The following is a 23,763-nucleotide window of genomic DNA, read 5'->3' as shown; positions in this document are numbered from 1 at the left end:
GCCCACAGACTTCATCGTAGATCCTTCAAACTTGCTAAACATGATGAGGGCTCCGCCCTGAACGTCTACATATCTTAAGTTCCCACCTGCGCCATAGCGCCCCCCGGTGGTGGTGGGAAATGTCCTATTTTTACTTGAACAGGTCCTGATGTCACATGCTTAACCCAATCAACTTCATTCTACTTCTAAAACATGCAGAACAAATTGGTGAACGTAGGCGATGAACGCCGTGAAGTTACGAGTAACGGCGTCCGTGTGGCGGCGTGACGAATATTGCCCATTCACCATGAAATTACGTTCTTCCTTTTGACGGCTTTAATTTTGTCACATCATCATGAAAATTGATACACAGGTCAAGCAGGACAACCTCTTACAATTCATAGGGGCGTTGCCCATGGGCGGGGCAAAATGCCTCTATAGCGCCCCCTTGAAACTTTCAAAAACCCCTCCACATAGGGGTTTTTTTGGAGTAGGGAGATGAAAATTGGTACACATGTGTGACTTGCATAGACGTACAAAAAAGTCTCTTGCACCATGGGTCTACTCCAAACAAGAAGTTGGCCATTTTGAATTTTCTTCTCATTTTGGCGTGATTTCCACATGTTGTATTTGAACGAACTCCTCCTAGGGATTTTGTCCAATGCACTTCAAATTTCTTCCACATCACCCACAGACGATACTGACCAAAAGTTATCGAAAGCTTCTCAAATTGGTGAACGTAGGCGATGAACGCCGTGAAGTTATGAGTAACGGCGTCCGTGTGGCGGCGTGCCGAATATTGCCCATTCGCCATGAAATTACGTTCTTCATTTTGACGGCTTTAATTTTGTCACATCATCATGAAAATTGATACACAGGTCGAGCACGACAACCTCTTACAATTCATAGGGGCGTCGCCCATGGGCGGGGCAAAATGCCTCAATAGCACCCCCTTGAAACTTTCAAAACCCCTCCCCATAGGGGTTTTTTTGGAGTAGGGAGATGAAAATTGGTACACATGTGTGACTTGCATAGACGTACAAAAAAGTCTCTTGCACCATGGGTCTACTCCAAACAGGAAGTCGGCCATTTTGAATTTTCTTCTCATTTTGAAATGATTTCCACATGTTGTATTTGAACGAACTCCTCCTAGGGATTTTGTCCAATGCACTTCAAATTTCTTCCAGATCACCCAGAGACGATACTGACCAAAAGTTATCGAAAGCTTTTCTTTATGTTGAAAGGTGTGGCCGCTATGGCGCCGCCATTTTGACCCTTCGCCATGGAATATTATACTTAAACAGGTATTGAAGGCACATAGTTAACCCCATGAACTTCCTTCCACTTCTAAAACATGCAGAACAAGTTGTTGAACGTAGGCGATGATTGCCGTGAACATACGAGTAACGGCTTCTGTGTGGCGGCGTACCAAATATCGCCCCTTAGCCATGAAATTACGTTCTTCCTTTTGATGGCTTTAATTTTGTCATATCATCATGAAAATTGATACACCGGTCAAGCATGACAACCTCCTACAATTCATAGGGGCCTCGCCCATGGGCGGGGCAAAGTGCCTCAATAGCACCCCCTTGAAAATTTCAAAAAACCCTCCCCATAGGGGTTTTTTTGGAGTAGGGAGATGAAAATTGGTACACGTGTGACTTGCATAGACGTACAAAAAATTCTCTTACACCATGAGTCTACTCCAAACAGGAAGTCGGGCATTTTGCATTTTCTTCTCATTTTGAAATGATTTCCACATGTTGTATTTGAACGAACTCCTCCTAGGGATTTTGTCCAATGCACTTCAAATTTCTTTGACAGCATCCAAAGATGATACTGACCAAAAGTTATCGAAAGCTTTTCTCTATGTTGAAGGGTGTGGCCGCTAAGGTGCCGCCATTTTGACCCTTTGCCATGGAACATCAAGTCATGATAACTCCTTCATGCTTTGCCTGATTGACTTGAAACTTCACATGTATGATGACGGTTGGCTCCTGAACACACCCAGCCCCTCTGTTTGTACACTGAGCGCCCACTAGTGGATGAACAATCAACATGTCATAACTCCTTGATGCATTGTGTGATTTGTTTAAAATTTTGTGTGATTTATTTAAAATTTTAACTGTGTGATGAGTGGTTGCCCCTGCATGCACATGCCCACATGTGGTCACAAGGGCACCCACTGGCCTGGGTAGGCGGTTGCGTGGAACGAGGGCCCGTATATGACTGCTTGCAGTCCTAGTTAAAGTTTGCATTTGCCTGTTTTTTACACTCAAATAAAGGACCATATCTAGGTTTACCTGAGTCAATCCATGCTTTAAAAACACTTCTGGCCTCTGCATACAGCTCTCCCACACAGCCATTCCAGCCTGGCCTGATCCTGTGTGAGCTAGTTCCACACAGTGGCTTGCTAGAGGTGAGAAGAGCCTTCAGAACACTCTCATACATAGCATATAACTCAACACCATGTTGAGGGTCCTTACAGTTCATATCAAAGCATGAAATGGCATCTCTAGGTAGATACACATTACTGAGCAAGTTGTTTGTCTGTTCACAGTAATCAAACAGATCTTTCTCAGACAGATTAGGCCATGCTATTCTACTCTTATCTGTATTTTCATCCACAGGCAAAAGGGCAGGTATATTATTCATATTCACAAAAAAAGAGAAAGGTACATGATCAGTAGTAGCAAATTCATAATTGACCTTAATGGCCTGAATAGAATCATGAGCATCAGCCGTACAGATGCAATGATCTAACCATGAGGTTGTGTGCCATGCATCACTGATATAGGTGTAACTATCATCAGACAGAAGCACTTTACTAGATAAAATCAGACTATTATTACAACAAAAGTGTAGTAAATGTTTAGCAAATACAGAGGAGTTGTCAGAGACATCTGCATTTAAATCACCCACAATAAAGAAACAAGTAGATGCATTATCTTGTATGAAGGACATAATAAAAGACAATCTATTAAGAAATTCATCCTCATTTTCACGACACTCATATGGTGTGTATATATTCAGCATAATAAAATTCCTGTCTCCACAGGTGAACTTTATCCCCATGGCCCAGTCCACATCCAGCCTAACCACACTAACCACCTGATCATATTTTTTGTGCCATAATATTGCAACACCATATCCTCCCCCTTATTATCCTGGTGCTCAGGTCGGTAGTGGATTCACTTGCACCATAAAAATCTTTATGTAAGCAGTTCAGTTTCTCCAAATCCTGCCTAGCTAAAAAAGTCTCTTGCACACACAGTACATCACAAGACTCCAACAGTTTATCCACCACAAAGCGACGCGCTCTGTCTGCTACACTGCATTATATGATACAATATTAATCCCTGACATTTATTCATCAGGATCTGCGTAGCCATTATTCTCCAGTGAAGCTACAGGTACAGATACATTTTCAGAGCACTTCCTCTGGGTAGCGTTACCAGCCTCTGGTCCACAGGCTGAGCGGACGCCGTTAATTTTTGGTTTACGTGCCTCAAAGTAACGGTGCACATACACACCCGACGGCCATAGTTGTGGATCATATATGTCCGCAACTTCATTGCACTCTGCAGTGATATGAAACAAGTTAAATCTGCTGCGCGTAGACTCAGTCTTTCGACACGTCACAGAGTTGCCCAGTTTCTCAGTTAAATAGGCACACAGAGTGTCAGCAGCAAGATCAGGAGAGAATTTAGTGGCAGAGACACTCACCAACTTGGTTTTAACCACTGTGATGGTGCTTGCTGTGCCAGTTCCTATTATTCCCCCTTTGCGCTGCTCCCTCTTTGAATGATTTTGTCCCAGCGCCACAGCCACCTTCAGCGATTTCTGAGGCTTTGATTTCCCTTTCCTTAAAACAGTACTCCATGCCGGTGACAGGGTTGTTGATTCGAGGCCTCTCCCGGTTGTAACATTAGCTTTGCATCCATACCCGATGGCCTTTCCAAAGATTCCAACAATTGCGCTTCTGTCTGTTTGGACCCAAGCACAGCTTCTTGGCCCGGGTAGATCCATCCGTGTGTTTCAATAACCGTCAGCCGGCGCTCCAAAGCAGTGGTCACCATCTCAGTCTAAGGCACACCTGTGCACTAATCATGGTGTCTAATCAGCATCTTGATATGGCACACCTGTGAGGTGGGATGGATTAACTCAGCAAAGGAGAAGTGCTCACTATCACAGATTTAGACTGGTTTGTGAACAATATTTGAGGGAAATGGTGATATTGTGTATGTGGAAAAAGTTTTAGATCTTTGAGTTTATCTCATACAAAATGGGAGCAAAACCAAAAGTGTTGCGTTTATATTTTTGTTGAGTGTAGGAGACGCTTGGACTCTTCAATCCCCGCCTGACTGGAAAATCACTAAGGGCCCTTGGGCAAGGCCTTTAATCCCCTATTGCTCCCGGTGTGTAGTGAGCGCCTTGTATGGCAGCACGCTGACATCGGGGTAAATGCGAGGCATAATTGTAAAGCACTTTGAGCGTCTGATGCAGATGGAAAAGCGCTATATAAATGCAGTCCATTTACCATTCAATCCACTCACATGAAAAGTTGCCTGTAGCCAACAAGACAATTTGATCCTGCGGCAATGTTCTCATCTTGGCAGAAATAAAGTGTAGAAACTCATCCTCCACTATCACTCTACCATTAGTAGTTTCATAAACTTCAGGTTTTTTACGAGAACTGGCAACACAAGTACCACACGCTGCTGCTGCTGCTACAGACCTGTCGCCCACTGAAAATGTGTGACGCATTATGAAGCACAAAATACGACAACAGAGACCCCGGACTGTTGATCAACTGAAGTCGTACATCAAGCAAGAATGGGAAAGAATTCCACCTACAAAGCTTCAACAATTTGTGTCCTCAGTTCCAAAATGCTTATTGAGTGTTGTTAGAAGGAAAGGTGATGTAACACAGTGGTAAACATACCACAGTCCCAGCTTTTTTGAAACGTGTTGCAGGTATCAATTTCAAAATGAGCAAATATGTTTTTATTTACATTTTACACAACGTTCCAACTTCATTGGAATTGCTTAGGAAAAATTTTACTTCTCTTTTAATAGATTGATTGATTTATAAATGAATATTTTTTAGATTTAAAATTTTTCTCGAAGATTCAAAATTGAAGGATTCAAAGAGTCTTTATTGTGAATTTGCTAAAATCTGAAATTGAAATTGCTATATGTATACGACATACAGGAGAATCTAAATTTGGTTTCTCTCTCACCTTTGTAATAAAAGAAGAAAAGAATAAAATAGCAGTATAAGAGATAAATAGACAAACGTTTAAAAGCATTTAAATGTCAACAGTGGTGACAATAATAATGTGCTATAATTTGTATTAATAGTTAACATGTATCCTGATCAATCATCGTTATCATTTCCTTTGTAAATATACCACTTTAATGATTCTGCAACCATTATTTTAAGTGGAACATGGCCCGTGGAGAGGAGCACTGAGAAATGAACGTAGGGCACCATGTTAACAGTGGTTTTATAACAAGGTGATGCAAATAATTGTGGGCTGTGTGCACCTTCTATTTTATAAAATTTATTTCTAGTGACTCTTGTTATCTGTGCCAGTTTTTTTGTTTGTATGTGTGTTAGGGTGGTCCTGAAAAACAAACTTCAAGTTTTTCAAGGTGCTTCTTCATTTGTTGGTTCATTTAGGGGTAAAAATAAATTGGGTGAAATTTCATGTCATTTGAAAAATATTAACCATTGCTGCCTGTTTTTTGTGATGTGCGAGTGACCTTTTGAGTTATGGACTCGATCTGCCTCAGGTTGCATTTTTGAGGCATTCAGTGTTGACATGGACTTCGTCATCAAGGACCCCTCAGACTGGGAGGATGACCCATCATTCCAGTCGTCGCAGCAGGTCCTGGATAACATTGCTGCTGTCCATGATTTTACTGAGCGAGGAATTAGACTTATCCAGGATTACAATCAGGTCCTTACAAAGGATGAACAGCAGCGCCAATACCTGCTGTAAGTTGTTGAGTGGCATCGATGTCAGTTCCCGGAGTCAAAGAAAATCGGAACCAAACGCCACTCCCCATGACTGTTTGTTTTCACCAAATAGATGGACAGTGACATGTAATGCTTATTTATCTCTCCTGTATGGTCAGTTTCAATTTGTACTTCATTTGTTAACAGGCACATTACTTTTGCTACTTTGTGGTAATATGCTCAACCATTACAATTTCCATCCCGCGTGCACCAGTGGTTAGAATAGGTGTATCGAAATACAGTTTTACACAAAACATTATCTCATCAAGATGAACATTTTTGTCAGGAAGCAAATTAAGAAAGTGACATTTTTATTTTTGGCATACTGTAGAGGACCACCCGTGTGTGTGTGTGTGTGTGTGTGTGTGTGTGTGTGTGTGTGTGTGTGTGTGTGTGTGTGTGTGTGTGTGTGTGTATTAGCCCTTTAATAGCCTCACATTTTTCAATAGAATGTGGTAGATATATCAATATGCTCTACTAAACTGATGAGGTGACCATTAAAGGGTGAAACATGGTCGTAGGTTATGTGTCAGTCAAGAATAAAGTGGTTCAATTTTGGGAGCACATATAAAACATCTCACACACACACACACACACACACACACACACACACACACACACACACACACACACACACACACACACACACTCACATTTTCTTTAACAGCATGGCATTGGCTCTATTTGGTTGTTGATAGAGGTGTTGAATGTAAGTACGCTTATCGTTTGTTTTTTGGCATAATTTGCGGCACCCCTTTTGTAACACAGGTTTTAGAAGATAATCACCTTTCATCACCTGTTCGATGAGTGGTGTCTGTGTGACGCAAATCAGCAGCACAGGCAGCAAAAATTGACATTTAATAGTACCTAGTTCTTTTTTCAATATTGGTCATCTGCACTTAAAGATGAGTCTTCAGTGTCATTTGGTGAGTCACAGCTACAGTTGGACCTGGACGGGGTTGCACTTAGCTCACCAAAGTGCACCTCGACATATTTCCATTGAAACGTTGTGTGACCTTCACATTCTGATTTCTTCACAGGCCTGAGACCCAGCAGAAAGCCCCAGTGAGTGCTCCTTCTCCCCCGCCACCCCCTCCGCCTCCTGCTGAGCCAGTGGGGCCTCCGGAGCCAGAGGAGGAGATCCTGGGCTCCGATGATGAGGAGCAGGAGGACCCAGCGGACTATTGCAAAGGTCAGATTGAGTGACACAGAAACGTCGCCAATTCATCCACTCTGTACAGATGTACAGATGTCTGTCAGTGCGTACCAGCCTGTCTGACTGCTTTACTTATCCTTTCTTCAGTGTGCTCAAAGCTGTGAGGATGCTTCCATCCCTCTGTCTCTTCCTCTCCTTCATTTCTCCCTTTAATGCGATTAGCAGCAGCATCACTGGAGTCATTAATGAGACCTACTTTGCTGTTCAGACACCAGTGTTTCAAGATTGTCTTGTTGTTGACAGATATGAGTGACACTGTAGTATCCCCAAGGTTTTTTTTGTGTCATCACACTTTATTTGATGTACACTGCTATACTAAAATGGCGCACACCTATTTGGTAAACACTACATATGATTGCACAACAGTTATCATGGGAAAAAATAGTGCATGTCCTGCAACTGCAGTAGCTCTCATAGTTGCTGGTGCAGACACCGGAGTCTTATCTTTCCACTCACTGCGCAATTAAACTGTATGAATGCATGTTTCACCACAATCCTACAGAAATGCAAGTCCTGTTGCAAAGTGTGTGACTGGACTGCATTACAAACGTGTCTTAATGAGATGAGACAGTAACACAGCAGTTTGAGTGTGTTCAAAATATTCGCAACGTTATGTGCCACGTTTCTCGTATTACATTGTAGTGTGCATTGCATGGTCTTACATAGATGTTATTACAAGTAGAGAGACACATGCAGAGACGCACATGCACCCACACATATTCGCACTTGAGCAAAACAAAAGAAGCCAAAATAAACAAACATAATGACCTTCCCACTTGACAGGTGTGCACCAGATGTCCAGAAATTTGTGTGAGGAGGAGATGCTGAGAAAATGTTACAAAAAAAAACCCAAACAAACCATGGTGCCTTCAAGGAACCCGATTTCCAATGTGCGCACCATGTCCACAGTGTTGGAGTGACTACAAAGAGGACAAGGTGGACGGAGAAAATATTGTCCTTGAAATTTTACTGCATTCACGCAACGTACAGTATAATTCAATGTGTACACCTGTTGCTACAAATATTTGCACACACAACGCCTGAAAGACAAAGTATGCGCTGTGCAAACCCATCGCACCCTCTCACGGCAGGTGGTGGCCAAATTCCAGGTGACACGCATGAACATCTCACACCGCTCGCATGGCATTTAGAAAATGTGTGGCCAGTCGCACTCTTGGCACGATAACAGACTCCAGGCAATCACCTTCGTACTCACAGAGAAATGTGTCTAAGTCCCACACAAGTGTGGCTTTGGTGTGTGCACTGAGAACTGACAGAAGGTGTGTCCTCCCACTGAAGCGGCTGTGGAAATCTGTGGATCTGGACAGTCCAGCTGGACACCATGTAATGTGTTTGGACAGACATGGACAAACAACTCTCCACTGTGATGTGCGTGTGTCTGTTTGCTGTTATCAAGTGGACATAAATAAAAACATACATCACTGTGGTGACATGTTGCAGCGAGCGCGCATGGCACGCACATGGACAGGCGATCTCACCGTCACGTCATCCAAGTGAGCTCTGTTCCACATGGCGCAGTGTCCTGCTGCTTAAAGACGCACCAGAAGATGTGGACATGAATGAGACAAGTGAACTGCTTCTCATCCATGTCATTTCATGACTGTATGTCTGTGACCATGTGTCATTTACAGAGGAACAGAATGGATCATATTTGTATTGATCGATTGATAAATAATAATACTTCCATGTCCTTCCTGATGTGAAGCAGATTCCCACATCTTTCAAAGAACAGCTCCGTAGTTCAGTGGTAAAGTCACTGACTGGCAATCAGAGCTTTTGAAAGGCGTGAGTTCGCATCCAGTGGGTGGTGTGTTTTTCTCTTTTAAAAAAAAAAATTATTCCACATAAGCAGCGCGATGTGGTTCCACAGGTACCGGCTGATTTTTATTTTTTTTTATTTATACCACATAAGCGGTGCCATGTGCTGCACCTGGCACTGTTCTTACTCGAAAGATACCGGCGCGTGCACGAACTTTCGCACCGGGCTCGTGCATGCCTGCCCATCAGCACGATGTTTTGTGCGCGATTTTTTTGCGGTAATTTCAAACTGTTTCACGCTGCATCACCGTTTTCGTCCAAATGCCGCCCAAACGTCACACTATGTGTGAAGGGGCCATAACATGGAGTTAGTCCAACACAAAATAATTGATTGATCTCATTATACCAGTCAAAATTGTTTAAAATGACTTTAGCTCAGACTGACATACAGTTGTATGCAAAAGTTTGGGCACCCCTGATAATTTCATGATTTTCCATTATAAATCATTGGTTGTCTGGATCAGAAATTTCAGTTAAATATATCATATAGGAGACGAACACACTGATATTTGACACATGAAATGAAGTTTCTAGTATTTACAGAAAGTGTGCAATAATTATTTAAACAAAATTGGTCAGGTGCATAAATTTGGGCATCCTTGTCATTTTATTGATTTGAATACATGTAGCACTAATTACTGGAACACAAAATTGGTTTGGTAAGCTCATTGACCCTCCTTATGCAGGTGAATCCAATCATGAGAAAGGGTATTTAATGTGGCCATTTGCAAATGTTTCCCCTCTTTGCATCTCTTCTAATGATTGGCAACATGGGAACCTCTAAACAACTCTCAAATGACTTGAAAACAAAGATTGTTCAACATCATGGTTTAGGGGAAGCATACAAAAAGCTATCTCAGAGATTTCAGCTGTCAGTTTCCACTGTGGGGAACATAGCGAGGAAATGGAAGACCACAGGCACAGTACTAGTTAAGGCCCGAAGTGGCAGGCCAAGAAAAATCTCAGATAAACTGAAGCGAAGGATAGTGAGAACAGTCATAGTCAACCCACAGACCTGCTCCAAAGACCTACAACATGATCTTGCTGCAGATAGTGTCTCTGTGCATCATTCAACTATACAGCGCACTTTGCACAAGGAGATGCTGTATGATGCTGTAATGCAGAGGAAGCCTTTTCTGCGTACACGCCACAAACAGAGTTGCTTGAGGTATGCTAAAGCACATTTGGACAAGCCACCTTCATTTTGGAATAAGGTGCTGTGGACTGATGAAACTAAAACTGAATTATTTGGACATAAGGGGCGGTATGGATGGCTGAAAAAGAACACAGCATTCCAAGAAAAACGCTTGCTGCCTACAGTAACATTTGGAGGTGGTTCCATCATACTGCGGGGCTGTGTGGCCACTGCACGTACTGGGAATCTTGTTAAAGCTGAGGGTCACATGGATTCCAGTCAATATCAGCAGATTCTTGAGAACAATGTTCATGAATCAGTGACAAAGTTGAAGTTGCGCCGGGGCTGGATCTTTCAACAAGCCAACGACCCTAAACACTGCTCAAAATCTCCTAAGGCATTCATGCAGAGGAACAAGTACAACGTTCTGGAATGGTCATCTCAGTCCCCAGACCTGAATATTATTTAAAATCTGTGGTGTGATTTTAAGTGGGCTGTCCATGCTCGAAACCAACAAACTGAGATGTTTTGTAAAGAAGAATGGTCCAAAATACCTTCAACCAGAATCCAGACTCTCACTGGAAGCTATAGGAAACGTTTAGAGGCTGTTATTTCTACAAAAGGGGGATCTACTAAATATTGATGTATTTTTTTTCTGTTGGGGTGCCCAAATTTTGCACCTGCATAATTTTGAAAAATCCAAATTTTTTTAAAAAATCCTTTAAACTTCATTTCACTTCTCAAATATCACTGTGTTTGTCTGCTACATGATATATTTAACTGAAATTTCGGATCCAGACAACCAATGATTTATAAAGGAAAATCATGGAAATCATCACAGGTGCCCAAAACTTTGCATACAACTATATGCTCATAGTGCTCCCAAGGAGTTCCAGATATTTTATTTGCCAACAACAAGGGAGCAGCTGAAGGGACTTACTTATTGCTCTTTGAAAACACGCTATGCTGTCATTATGTCAGTAGCTACAATGATCTTAAAATGATGATGACAAAAATATTATGATATTACCATTTACTGTGATATTGTCTGGCTCAATATATCGCCGAGTAAAATTTGTTATCATGAGAGGCCTGTCCATGCAACATGGCTCCTGAAATAAGGTGCGGCCTCACTTCCATGCACGGCCCCACTGACATAGCAAGCACTACAGACTAACCTGTGGGGGAGGACATATACCAGGGCAGGACCATTAGTCCATGCCGCCAAGGGTGAGAATAACCTATGAGGGACTGCAGACAAAACATCAAATGACATTGTGCACCCCACCCCCTGCCCTTACTCCATGCACGCAGGAATGAAGCTGCCTTGTGAGCATGAGGCATCAGACACAAACCCCCAGCCCCAATGTCAGAAAGAATCCAGAACCCCACAAAGAGAGTGGATGAAAACCCATCCTGGGACCACCTAACAGTGCAAGAACTGGCAACATCCCCATGCATTACTGCACCCACTGGTCCAAGGTTCCCATATCAGAGCAGAGGGACCAATCCCCCGCCTCCCCCGCCACCTCGCAGTGCTCGACATGCACCATACCCAGCCTCCTGTGAGTTGACCTTTACCGCCAAGCCCAAAGGGGGCCCGGACACACCACAACAGCCCACCCCCCAACCTATCAATCCAGCCCACCCCCAACACACATACATCTGAAGACTACAGTGTAACAGCACCACCACTACAGAGCACCTGCTGAAATATTTAACAGATTTATAGATATTCTTTATGGTATGAGCCTGCCATGACACATACTGGAATAATATCCACAGAAATGGGGTATTAATAAATATAAAAAATTGATTTTAAGAATACTACTAACATGTAAAGCCCTAAAACGGTTGCTCTTTCATTTATTTCAGAAATTTTTTAGCAACTTTAAAAGCCTTGTAATTTGGGTACCCCTTTGGATATTGTTGTCATGAAAGATGATTTTTTTTATTATTATTATTATTAATAGTGATTGTTGTAATAGTTCTAGTTGCCTTCGTAGTTCCCTCTCTTCATTGTTACTTGATGGAGTGGTTGGCAAGTGTATTTTTTTTTTCGCCAAACATGTTTGCACTTTAACCTTTTACGACTATTTTTAAATTCATGTGCTCAAAAAGAAGTTGTCACACCTTAAATATTTAGTCATATTTGGATTTGGTTTTACATATTTCTTTTGATTCCATCCATCCATTTTGTAAACCCACTTGCTCCAATTAAGGGTCACGGGGCGGGGAGGCGGTGGGCTGGAGCCTATCCTATCAGTTATCGGGTGTGAGGTGGGGTACACCTGGACAGGATGCCAGTCTGCCAGAGCGCCACATATAGACAAACAAACACATTCACACCCACACTCACACCTAAGGACAATTTAAAGTTTCAGGTTCACCTAAACTGCATGTCTTTGGATGTGGGAGGAAGCCGGAGCACCCAGAAAGAACCTACGCAGACATGGGGAAAACATGCATACTCCACACAGGATGGACGGGAACTGCTCTCACAACCTTCTTGCTGTGAGGCAACAGTGCTAACCACTAAGCCACCGCGTAGCCTGCTTCTTTTGATAAGGGTTTTTTTTAGTTTTTTTCATTAGTTTGTGCTGTTTTGGGTGATGCTGTTTTCATATGTTAGCTGTAAGCAGAAAATCATATGTTTCATTGTTTTCCACAAGCAGACAATGAAAAATTATGCCACCACTGTCTATGAGCAAGGCAGTAGCCCACTGTGATGTAACTTGTCACCAAAAGTTTAAAATTTTCTCCTTTGACAGGTTATCATTTCATATTTAATGAGGTGTTTTAATCAGGTAATCAGGTATACGTGAACAATTTGTGTGATTTACAGAGAAGAATTACAGTAATCTGCAACCTCACATAAACTTAACTTTTGAAGCAACCAGGAAACCCAGTTTCCCGATTTACTGTAACTTTGTGCAGAACACTAAAACTCTGTTGTACCTTTCAATTAAATTAATTATTGCTTTGTGTTGTGTAGTTCAAATTGAAAAATGATCATGTCTCACATCATCATCTACAGCCTGCCAGTATAGATGACAGTAACTCTGCTGTAATGATGACTATATGATTGGTTTTCTACAGTGAACATGTGAGCAGGCATAAGAATTTTCAGGATTTTTCCAGAAATCCTTTTTTTTTTTTTTTTTTTTTTTTTTTTTTTTTTGGAAAATCTGGATGAAGGATTACTGACTTTTCAGGAGTCTGCTTGGCTGCCAAAATAAGGCTTAAAATGGGTCTAATTTTACCGAAAGCCCAGGAGCTCCTGCAGCGGGCCCCAGACGTATGCCTGGGGCATCAGTATGTCTGAGCAAGACTTTGAACTATTAACTTATGACCACTGAACCAATAGAATTTGGAAATCTTCTTCAACTCCTTGGTGAAACTAGAATGAAAGATATCAGAAGCTGATGCACACCCCGTGTGTTCTACACACCACAATATCAATATACGACTATGTATGGCTTCTGTATGACTACATTATGAAGTCATTCATACAAATCAATCACAAATATTTTGCTTGCCAATATGTTTTAGTTGATCCTTCTGTGCTTCTTGGTTGTTGAGATATACAAAAAAGATTTTCTTTTGACCACATTTACCTTGACCATTATCCAAGTAATATTCGCACCAAGTTGGTTCCATCTAGGTTTCTTGGTTGTTAAGATATACAAAAAGGAATTTTTTGCACCATGTTTGTCTCTAGATATCTATCAAAGTAATATTCCCACTGACTATGACGAAAGTCCATTCAGCTGTTATTGAGTTATCTTGTCCACTAACTCACAGAGTTTATTAATTATAGTACACTGTTTCCCATTTATCCAGAACATCAAACTGTATTGGCATCTGTTCCAGGCTTTACTCAAACTCTACATCAAGTTGTCTGAAAAGTATTTGTTTGAGTGATTTTACTAATAAACCCCTCAACAGTCTAACAAACATGAGCAAAAACATGTAGCTGTAAAACCCTGATATGTCCACAGTTGTTATTCTGTATGACATTGGCATGATAAGTAATCATCTTTGATGGATGAGTTCTGTGAAGATTGTAGTCATAGAAGTCAATACTGCTTGCATAGACATTGATGATTAAGTGTGTAATTTATAATAATAGTAATACCTGCCTTTCAGATTTGATCCTTGTCATTAACAAGGTGTTTTCACCTGCAGAACCTTGGAACTGCTGCTTACTGGAAGATTTTTATTTTTGTGGTTCACCAGAGGTCATTCCACAGGCAGTTCACTGTTGTTGCATTTCTTCTAAAATTTGAGTTTGATATTAGCAGCAGAACATTTTGTCTATATCTCCATGCTTTAATGCATTAAGTTGGTGCTCATATTTGGCATAAATTTTCAAATAGATGCACTTAAGCTGCATTCTAAGCCAACTTCAAACTCCAGACGTTCCAGTCACTTCCTCGAATAAAATACATTGTCCTGACATTTGAAGTCGACTGAAACTGGAGTCAGTGCAAACTACTCAGATTTCACAGAAAGCCATCATTCTGTCACTCAGTGTGGCAGCGCTGTTAAATCAGATAACTCAGCTAATAACCATATAACGTTATTTTCCTGCATGACATTGAATGTAAAATGCTACAAATACAATAAAATGGGTTATTTGTGTTGAATGATGTGGAAAAATATGTGATCAATGTTGCAAGATGTCTATGTGTAGAAAAATGGCATATTATGCCTGTCTGTAATGAAGTAGTGCGTGAATCAAAATAGGTGTCAATAATTTACTAGTGTTGATTATTGAAGGCCTGAGCACATTATAGTAAGGCTGCATGTCAGGCCGCTTTTTGGCGATGCAGCAGAAAGATTTATCGGTAAATCAGCAAGCTCTCCCACAAGCTCAATTTTTTTATCCTGTGCTGGGGGAGATATGCATGGTGAAGTGAAACAGAGAACAATTTTTATTCAAGAACGCAGATGAGATAAATGCTAAATGGACTGCATTTATATAGTGCTTTCCCAACTGTATCAGAAGCTCAAAGTGCTTTACAATAATGCCTTACAGTCACCCATTCACACAATCACACTCACACACCGTTGTCAGGGTGCTGCCATGCAAGGCGCTCACTACACACCGGGAGCAATTTGGAGTTTAAGGATCTTGCCCAAGGGTCGGTAGTGATTGTCCGGCCAGACGGGGGTTTGAACCAAGGATCCTCTGGTCTGAAGCCCACTGCTTAACCACTAGACCATCACCTCCCCGCAGATCTAGGCTCGAGTATCTCATGTGCCTTCTGGCAAACTGTAGCTGAAGTTTGGCATCTTTTAAAGATTATCCTCTATTCTACTCAACCTTGAAGCTGTATAACTGATGATGGAACAAACAAAAGTTGCTCTACACCCACAAAAAACAGCCACTTCTTTCAGACCTGTCTTATTGGCTTCCCTCACCCGTCTCCTCTTTGCACAGCCACTCAGTTTTTGAGAACAGACTACTCCAGACATATTTACCAAACAGAACCATATTGTTTGTATTTCTTAATGAAGTCCAAGACATATTCAGGGACTTGGAACTGTCAATTCCCTGACTTGTCAGTAGAAAACTGTAAAAGTGGGGATTTGTATTATGAATGGCAGTGAAATTTTGTTTGTCCAGTTACATATTTCCTGTAAAACTGGAGAAGGTGCTGTGTAGAAAAATGGCTGTAATCCCTTAATGGTTAATGCAGTATTTTTTGTTGAACCCCTTGAAATAAAGCAATAGTCCACACTACAATCACATCTTGATTATTTCACTTCAACTGCATTGTGTTGATGGAAAAAGGCATCATTGAAAATATTGTGTCACTGAAAATACTCATGTACCCGACTGTAATATTAATGGATGTTTTTAGGGAAATGGGAATTTATTATTTGGATGTTTTGATGTATAGCTTTGTAACACAACATTGATAATTTGGCCAATGAGTTTATCCTCAGAGCTGATTTTTGTCATATTTTCAGACTTGGATATACCAGTGTCTTACTAAGGATGGGTCCAAATTGAGAAGAAAACAGTTAATTTATCTTCATTTGTGTCTACATAGTAGGATGAGCTTGAGATTCATCACGTCACCAATCCAATCCAATCCACTTTATTTATATAGCACATTTAAACAACAGAACAGTTTCCAAAGTGCTGCACATAAAAATGATTATACAACTATACAAAACAATAAACCCACTCAGATACTAATAAATAAATAAACATAAAAACAATAAAACAATAAATAAATAAAACACTAGGCCAAAGACAACAGAGGACCATACAACTCATGCAGAGCTAAAAGCCAGAGAATAAAAGTGGGTCTTCAGACGAGACTTAAAACACTCCATTGTGGGGGCTGTTCGAACGTGGAGAGGCAGAGCGTTCCAGAGTCTGGGCCCAGTCACAGAGAAGGCCCTGTCCCCCCTGGTCTTAAGTCTCGTCCTAGGCACCACAAGCTGGAGCTGGCCCTCAGACCTCAGAGCACGCGCTGGGGAGTAAATTTGGAGGAGGTCTACAATATATTGTGGGGCCAGTCCATTTAAAACTTTAAAAACAAATAATAAAATTTTAAAATCAATTCTAAAATTAACAGGGAGCCAGTGCAAAGACGCAAGAATAGGTGTAATATGTTCATGTTTTTTGCTCCCAGTCAAGAGGCGTGCAGCAGCGTTCTGGACTAACTGCAATCTGTGAAGTGTATTTTGATTAATTCCATAAAAAAGTGAATTGCAGTAGTCCAGGCGTGAAGAAATAAAAGCATGCATGACACGCTCCAAGTCAGAAAAGGATAAAATTGATTTAATTTTGGTTAAAAGACGACGCTGATAAAAGCTGGATTTAACAACCGCCTTGACCTGCCTGTCAAGTTTAAGATCAGAGTCCACAATGACGCCAAGGTTGGTGGCTGTGGGCTTCATGTGTTGACTGAGAGGGCCCAGGTCTAATCGAACTGTGGAACCAACACTGGGCCCAAACACCATCACCTCGGTTTTGTTCTCATTTAAGCTAAGAAAATTTTGAGCCAACCAAGCCCTGACATCTTCCAGGCACACAAGCAAGGGTGTCAGGGGGCTGCTAGAGTTCTTCTTAATAGGCAAATAAATTTGAGTATCATCTGCATAAAGATGATAAGATATGCCATGTTTTCTAAACACCTGACCTAACGGGAGAAGGTATAGGGTGAAGAGAATAGGCCCAAGAATAGAACCCTGGGGGACTCCACAGTTCAGAGGAACAGAAGACGAGGTGGACTCCCCCAGCCTGACAGTAAATGAACGGCCTGTAAGGTAAGAATGGAACCAGTCCAAGGCTGTCCCCCTGACACCCACACAGTTCTCAAGAAGAGATAAGAGTTGCATGGTCAACTGTGTCGAAGGCAGCAGTCAAGTCTAAAAGTACCAGAATGGCGGAATCACCAGAATCAGTGATTAAAAACAGGTCATTAAAAACCTTTAAAAGTGCAGACTCCGTGCCGTGAAATAATTTATAACCTGACTGAAAACTGTCTAAAATGTTGTTCGTTTCTAAAAACTCTTGTAGCTGTACAAGAACAGCTTTTTCCAAAATCTTTGAAATAAAAGGAAGCTTAGATATGGGCCTATAATTAGAGATAACAGAGTTATCAAGACTCGCTTTCTTTAAAAGAGGCTCAACTACAGCCTGCTTATAAAATGCAGGAACTTTTCCTGACATAAGGCTGCTGTTGACCAAAACAACAACATCAGGGCCGATAGTTCCCCAGACCTCTTTAAAGAGTCGTGGGGGGATACAGTCTGAGGGACAAAATGAAGGTTTGAGATTTTTAACAATATTTGATAAATCTGAAAATAACACAGGTTCAAACCGGTCTAACACAGCAGAACAGGTGTGAGCCATGATTGAACTGGCCGAAGTGACAGTCATCCCAGCCCTAATACTGGCGACCTTATCACAAAAGAAATTTAAAAAGCGATTACAAACAACTTGAGTTGCTTCCAAAGTGGTGGATTGGCCAGGGTTTAACAAAGATCCAATAGTTTTAAAAAGCACACGAGGTTTGTCCCAGTTATCAGAAATTAGATTGGAAAAGTATTTTGCCTTTTCAGACCTGACCATATTTTGGAATTTTCTCTAACTTTTTTTAAGAATTTGATAGGAGACGGTCAATCCATCTTTCTTCCACTTGCGCTCCACCCTCCTACACTCACGTCTGGCCTGTTGCACAGTTTCATTCAACCAGGGCTCCTTTCTGGGTTTAGGGCGCATAGCTTTGAGTGGAGCAATAGTGTTCATAATGGTATTGCATGCCAAAAGAAAAGTAGATGCAATTTGTTTTGTATTTTGGCATGTGACAGCTACATTGTTTTTTGAGGCCACAAAAAGGGAGGAGAAATTATCTCCCGCTCCTGGCCTCAGCTGCCGCCGATAGCATGCAGAAACACTGGGTTTATTACTGCTGTCCAAAATAAAATAACACTGGACGGTGATCAGAGAACACTGCATCCAAAAGCTGAACATTACTGACATCAAAACCATTAGTTAAAAGCAAGTCCAACCTATGACCAAATATGTGCGTTGCTTCAGTAACATGTTGCATAAAATTAAAGGTATCAATCAATTCTAAAAACTCAGTAGCCAAAGGCTTGGACGGACAGCAAACATGAACATTAAAATCACCCAGAAGTAAGATTCGATCATACTGTGGAATAACAGCTGCAAGCAAGTCAGAGAAATCCTTTAAAAAAATCTTTGTTGTGCTTGGGTGGGCGATAGATAAGTGCGCACAACACAGGACTGCGGTGTCCCAGTTCAAAGCAGCATAATTCAAATGATGAAAAACATCCAGGCACAATACTTTTATATGCCAAACTGTCTCTGAAAATAGGCCACCACCCCGACCACTGCTTCTTGGAACATTAATGAATGAGCAGTTCGAAGGAACCAGGTCAACAAAAGCTGAGGACTCACCCGCAGAGATCCAAGTCTCAGTCACAAACAATATATCCAAAAAGTGTGTGGAGAACAAATCCTGCAAAATGAAAGTCTTGTTCATCACGGAACGCGCATTAACTAGCGCACAGTTGATAATCTGTGTATTAGCCTCCGATGCTACCTGGCTAAGGCCTCGGAGGTTGGCGTGGTTTATGCCTGGAGAGACTTCAGCTCGATGTGGCTTGGTGGTACGTAGTGTCCAGGGCTCCACATCAAGCGGAGGAACCACAGGAACCAACCAGGCGCCAGAAAAGTTCAAGGTGCGGCGCGACATGAAACGACGAAAACAGTCCACACCACTGCAGTATCCACCTCTGTTTTGTGGTTTGTTTGTTTTTTGGTGGTGGTGGTGGTGTTTATTTTTTACTTTTCTCTTGGCACTTTATTCAAAACACTTACTGCTTGTCAAATTGTTTTTCAGGTTTCTAGCTCTTAGTTCTACATGTTACTCACAAATGGATTTTGTGTCATTGTTCAGTTATCACATACAGTTACCTGTAACCTTGATCTTCTCTCTCTATCAGGAGGGTACCATCTGGTGAAGATAGGTGATTTATTCAACGGGAGGTACCATGTGATCAGGAAGTTGGGGTGGGGCCACTTCTCCACCGTATGGCTTTGCTGGGACATTCAGTGAGTCATGAGTGCACACACAAGATCTTCTTGCAGTCATTTATGTCACTTCACTCTCCGGCTCACTCGCGTGCGCGCACACACACACACACACACACCTGTTGACAGCATCTGGCACGTTACCACAACAACGGTTGCAACCAACACCGGCTCGCGCAGTCACCAGAGCCATCCATTTACTCCATTTACTCCATGACATTGTTTCTGTGTTAATGTGGCAACCAGGATGGAAGGATGTCCTCAGCACAGTGTCACCTTTCACTGACTCCCACAAACTCATTTACTCTTGTCATTCGTGTTATTTAAAGTAATGGTGACCATAAACTGGCGAGTGGGAGACTGATTGTTTTTTTTTTTTAACCCAGTTTATTATTTATGTTTAAATTAATCTGCCACTTTTATACCCTGATAAGCAACAAGTTCAGTAGTTTGCCTGTTTTTCTTTTAATTTTGTTAAACATTGACATTGTAAAATCAGTTTTTGACATAGCTGTTCATGATTCACTACACATGATATTTTGCATTTGGAGGTGAATGTTAATCCCTTCGATAATGTCAGAATTTTAATTCCTGTTTTCTCCTCTGTAACAAAGACACATTAAGGAACATTCTGGCCTGAATGACCTGTCTGCTGTGTGTGAGTCATACTGAACGTGAATTGTGTGTATGTTTGTACGTCATTGCAGAGTGAAGAACTTTGTGGCGATGAAGGTGGTGAAGAGTGCACAGCATTACACCGAGACGGCTCTGGATGAGATAAAACTGTTGCGATGTGTGAGAACCTGACTCCTTTGACTTTTTTAGTCTTCATCTGTTTTATTTGTTTATTCTTTATTTCCTGTGTGTCACAGATTTGATGCTTCTGCTTTGTTACTTTGGTGTTGCTCAATTTCCTTTTGTTGTTTATCACTTTCTGCCATGATTGAGACTTTTTTTGACTTATTCCTCACATTGTCTGTTCTTTTGCGCCCTTCCTATCTCCCTTCCATGCACTTCCCTCGGTTAACAAGATAATCTTTATCTTACATGGTGGGTTTAGGGGCACTCGTCTCGGAATCAGTTGTCAGCATCTTCATTTCTCACATCCATCTTCCCTTTCCTTTTTTTTTTTACCTCAAATGTTTTTTCTGCTTTTTCCTTCATCTCTGTTTCTTCTTCTCTGACTTTTCTCAGGTCTGTCCCACTCTCTCCACCTACCATGATTATTTTCTCTTTATTTTTCAATTTTCAATCACTCCTCACTCTTATCTTTCTATTTCTACTTTATACTTACAAGGGGCAACTGAGAGGTTTTGAGCCTGACCCAGAAAAAGTAGGGTGCAGTTCTCTATGTTTCACATTCTGAGAAACCAGCACTTCTCAACATTGCACCCAATGAGTCAAAACTTCACACATTCTTGAGAATTAGTCCATGTAAAGGGGGATATATCGAGACCAGAAAAATGAAAATGTTCATCTTTATACTGTATATCCAATGATACAATCCTCATACAATACTACAACTTTTCTCTCTGCACCTTGTCATAAGCTTTCTCTAAATCCTAAAACACACAATGCAACTCCTTCTGGCCTTTACTGTACTTCTCCATCAACACTCTCAGAGCAAACATAGCATCTGTGGTGCTCTTCCTCAGCATACAAAAAAAAATAAAAAAATACTGCTGCTCACAGATCTTCACCACTTTTTTAAATCTAGCTTCCACTACTCTTTCCCATAACTTTATACTGTGTCTGATCAACTTTATGCCTCTGTAGTTATCGCAGCGCTGCACATCACCGTTGTTTCTTAAAAATAGTACCAGTACACTTCTTCTCCATGCCTCAGGCATCCTCTCCCTTTCCAAGATTTTATTAAACCATCTTGTTGAAAACTCCACTGCCATCTCTCCTGAGGCCAACTAGAAGAAATATAAATCTAGGGTATGTGGGTAGGTAGGTAGCGGTTTGTTTGTTTGTTTGTTTGTGTTAGTTTTTTTGGTCTTTGGTGCGAGTGCCGGCCACACAGAATCTCAGATTTTATTTTGTTTAATTTTTGTTTAAATATTTTGGGATACGTGCAGTGTGTTTTAATATCTTTGACAGGAACAGGAGTTAAATTCAAGTCTTGGTGGCTTTCCTCACTAGTCTCCTTACAGCATGGTTCCTCAATGTTTAAGAACTGCCTACGCAACACAGATTTACATAGTAGAGAAGCTTGAATCTTCGACTGGACTGGGTTGCTTTTGAGCCGCTCAAAAATCCTGGCTGCGGACATGCGTGCCTCTGCGGATGATCATGGATGTGTTCAGGAATGTTACACGGTTATTGCGGTTGTTTGGCGGATGTGGGCCACTTTTGTGCGCATTCCATCCGCAAATCCTCCTAAACGCCAGTGGGACAGGGCCCTAAGGTGGAGATGAAATGCAGACTGAGGTCCACTGGCGCCCTCTCTGCGGTGCTGGTATAGCCTTTTGTGTAACAGCTGCTTAGTCTCACCTATGTAGTGTTTGTTACAGTTTTCCTGACATCTGATAGAGTACACTACATTGCTCTGTTTGTAACTAGGGATCCTGTCCTTAGGGTGAACTAATTTCTGTCTCAAGGTGTTAACAGGTTTAGAGTAAACTGGGATTTACTTTAAACCAGTTTAAAGTAGCCGTTACACAAAAGGCTATACCAGCACCGCAGAGAGGGCGCCAATGGACCTGAGTCTGCAGTTCATCTCCACCTTAAAGATACTAACCACACGTTTGAGGACAAGGAAGTTAAAATCTTAGCCAGAGAGAAGAAATGGTTTGAGAGAGGGGAGAAGGCGGCATTGTATGTGAAACAGTTGAAACCCAGCCTTTACCGGGTAGGGGGTCTGAGACACGCTTTGTCCCCTGTTTACAATGGGGTACTCAGGTCAAAGCAGTTTCAGTCTTTTGTTCATGGTAATGAGTCATTCACATCATCAGGATATGCGTCAGGAGAGCCGTCAGGAGAGCCATCAGTCCCATCATTAGGAGGGATAGCTACCCTGTCATTAGGAGGGTGCTAACTAGAGCACAATAGGTGCTAATTAAAGCAAGTGTTTAGTCACTAGCCAATAGCAGTCTGCCTCTCGGTAGGAGGGGTCTGGTTAGGTTTAAAACTCCAGCTTTTGTGGCTTCTGTTTGTTCTTCTCTACAAGGGTCAAGACAGAAGTCAGACTACCAGAGCAAGAATTTTAGCTGAGGAAGCTTCTGCGATTTGAAGCGAAATGTCCTCGCATCAAGCAACCCAGTCCAGTTGAAGGAACAAGCTTCTCTAGTATGGAAACCACCTGGACAACTGAGAGCCTTCACAGAGACTCAGATTTACCATGCTGAACAATGCTGTTTGCATTTTTTTTAATGGTTGATTGAAATGAAGTCCAAGACATGTTTTTTCACCTTACGCTCGTCTCCTAGTCTTCTTTACTCTGTCCCGATGTCACACCCAGTAGCTTCCAAGCGGTCTCCCTCACCACATCTGCAGTAGCTGTCCAGTTGTCCAACTTCACTTCACTTCCATCCAGTGCCTATCTCACCTCTTCCCTGAATTTTACATGACAGTCTTCCTTCTTCAGCTTCCACCATCTAATCTTTCCTTTAGCTCTCACTCTATTGCTCTTCATCATTGACAAAGTCATCCTCCAAATGACTAGACTCTCCCCTGCCACCACCTTACATTCCCAATTTCTTTTAGGTTGCATCTCCAACATAGAATGTAGTCTACCGGTGTGCACCTTCCTCCGCTCTAATATATCACCCTGTGCTCCTCTTTCTTCTTTAAATAAGTACAGTATTTCCCAGTGTATATGTTGTGTGACAGGTTACGTTGCACCTGTCGAAAAATGAAGAGGTAAAAACATATACAAGTCACACCAGAGTAGACTGCAAGTTGTGCTTTTTTTGTATGTGGAACACATTTTTAAACGTTTCCCTTGAGGTGACTTTTTAAAATTCCAAGAATAAGGAAGA

The 23,763-nt window shown here is 41.6% G+C and overlaps 1 protein-coding gene across 5 annotated transcripts in view; it reads left to right on the top strand.

Annotated features, from left to right (window-relative positions):
* srpk2 (SRSF protein kinase 2) overlaps positions 1–23,763 on the top strand; it is a 261,158-nt gene that overhangs the window by 169,345 nt on the left and 68,050 nt on the right. For all 5 annotated transcript variants that reach the window (XM_034176049.1, XM_034176048.1, XM_034176050.1 and 2 more), the window contains 3 exons: positions 7,045–7,196; positions 19,693–19,801; positions 20,488–20,575. In XM_034176049.1, the coding sequence (XP_034031940.1) occupies positions 7,045–7,196; positions 19,693–19,801; positions 20,488–20,575 (349 nt within the window). The remainder of the gene's footprint in view (positions 1–7,044; positions 7,197–19,692; positions 19,802–20,487; positions 20,576–23,763) is intronic.

The sequence above is a fragment of the Thalassophryne amazonica genome, chromosome 8 (genome assembly GCF_902500255.1).
Source record: "Thalassophryne amazonica chromosome 8, fThaAma1.1, whole genome shotgun sequence".
NCBI lineage: Eukaryota > Metazoa > Chordata > Actinopteri > Batrachoidiformes > Batrachoididae > Thalassophryne > Thalassophryne amazonica.
The sequence above is the reverse complement of the archived record's forward strand: the minus strand, read 5'-3'. Positions and strand labels throughout refer to the sequence as shown.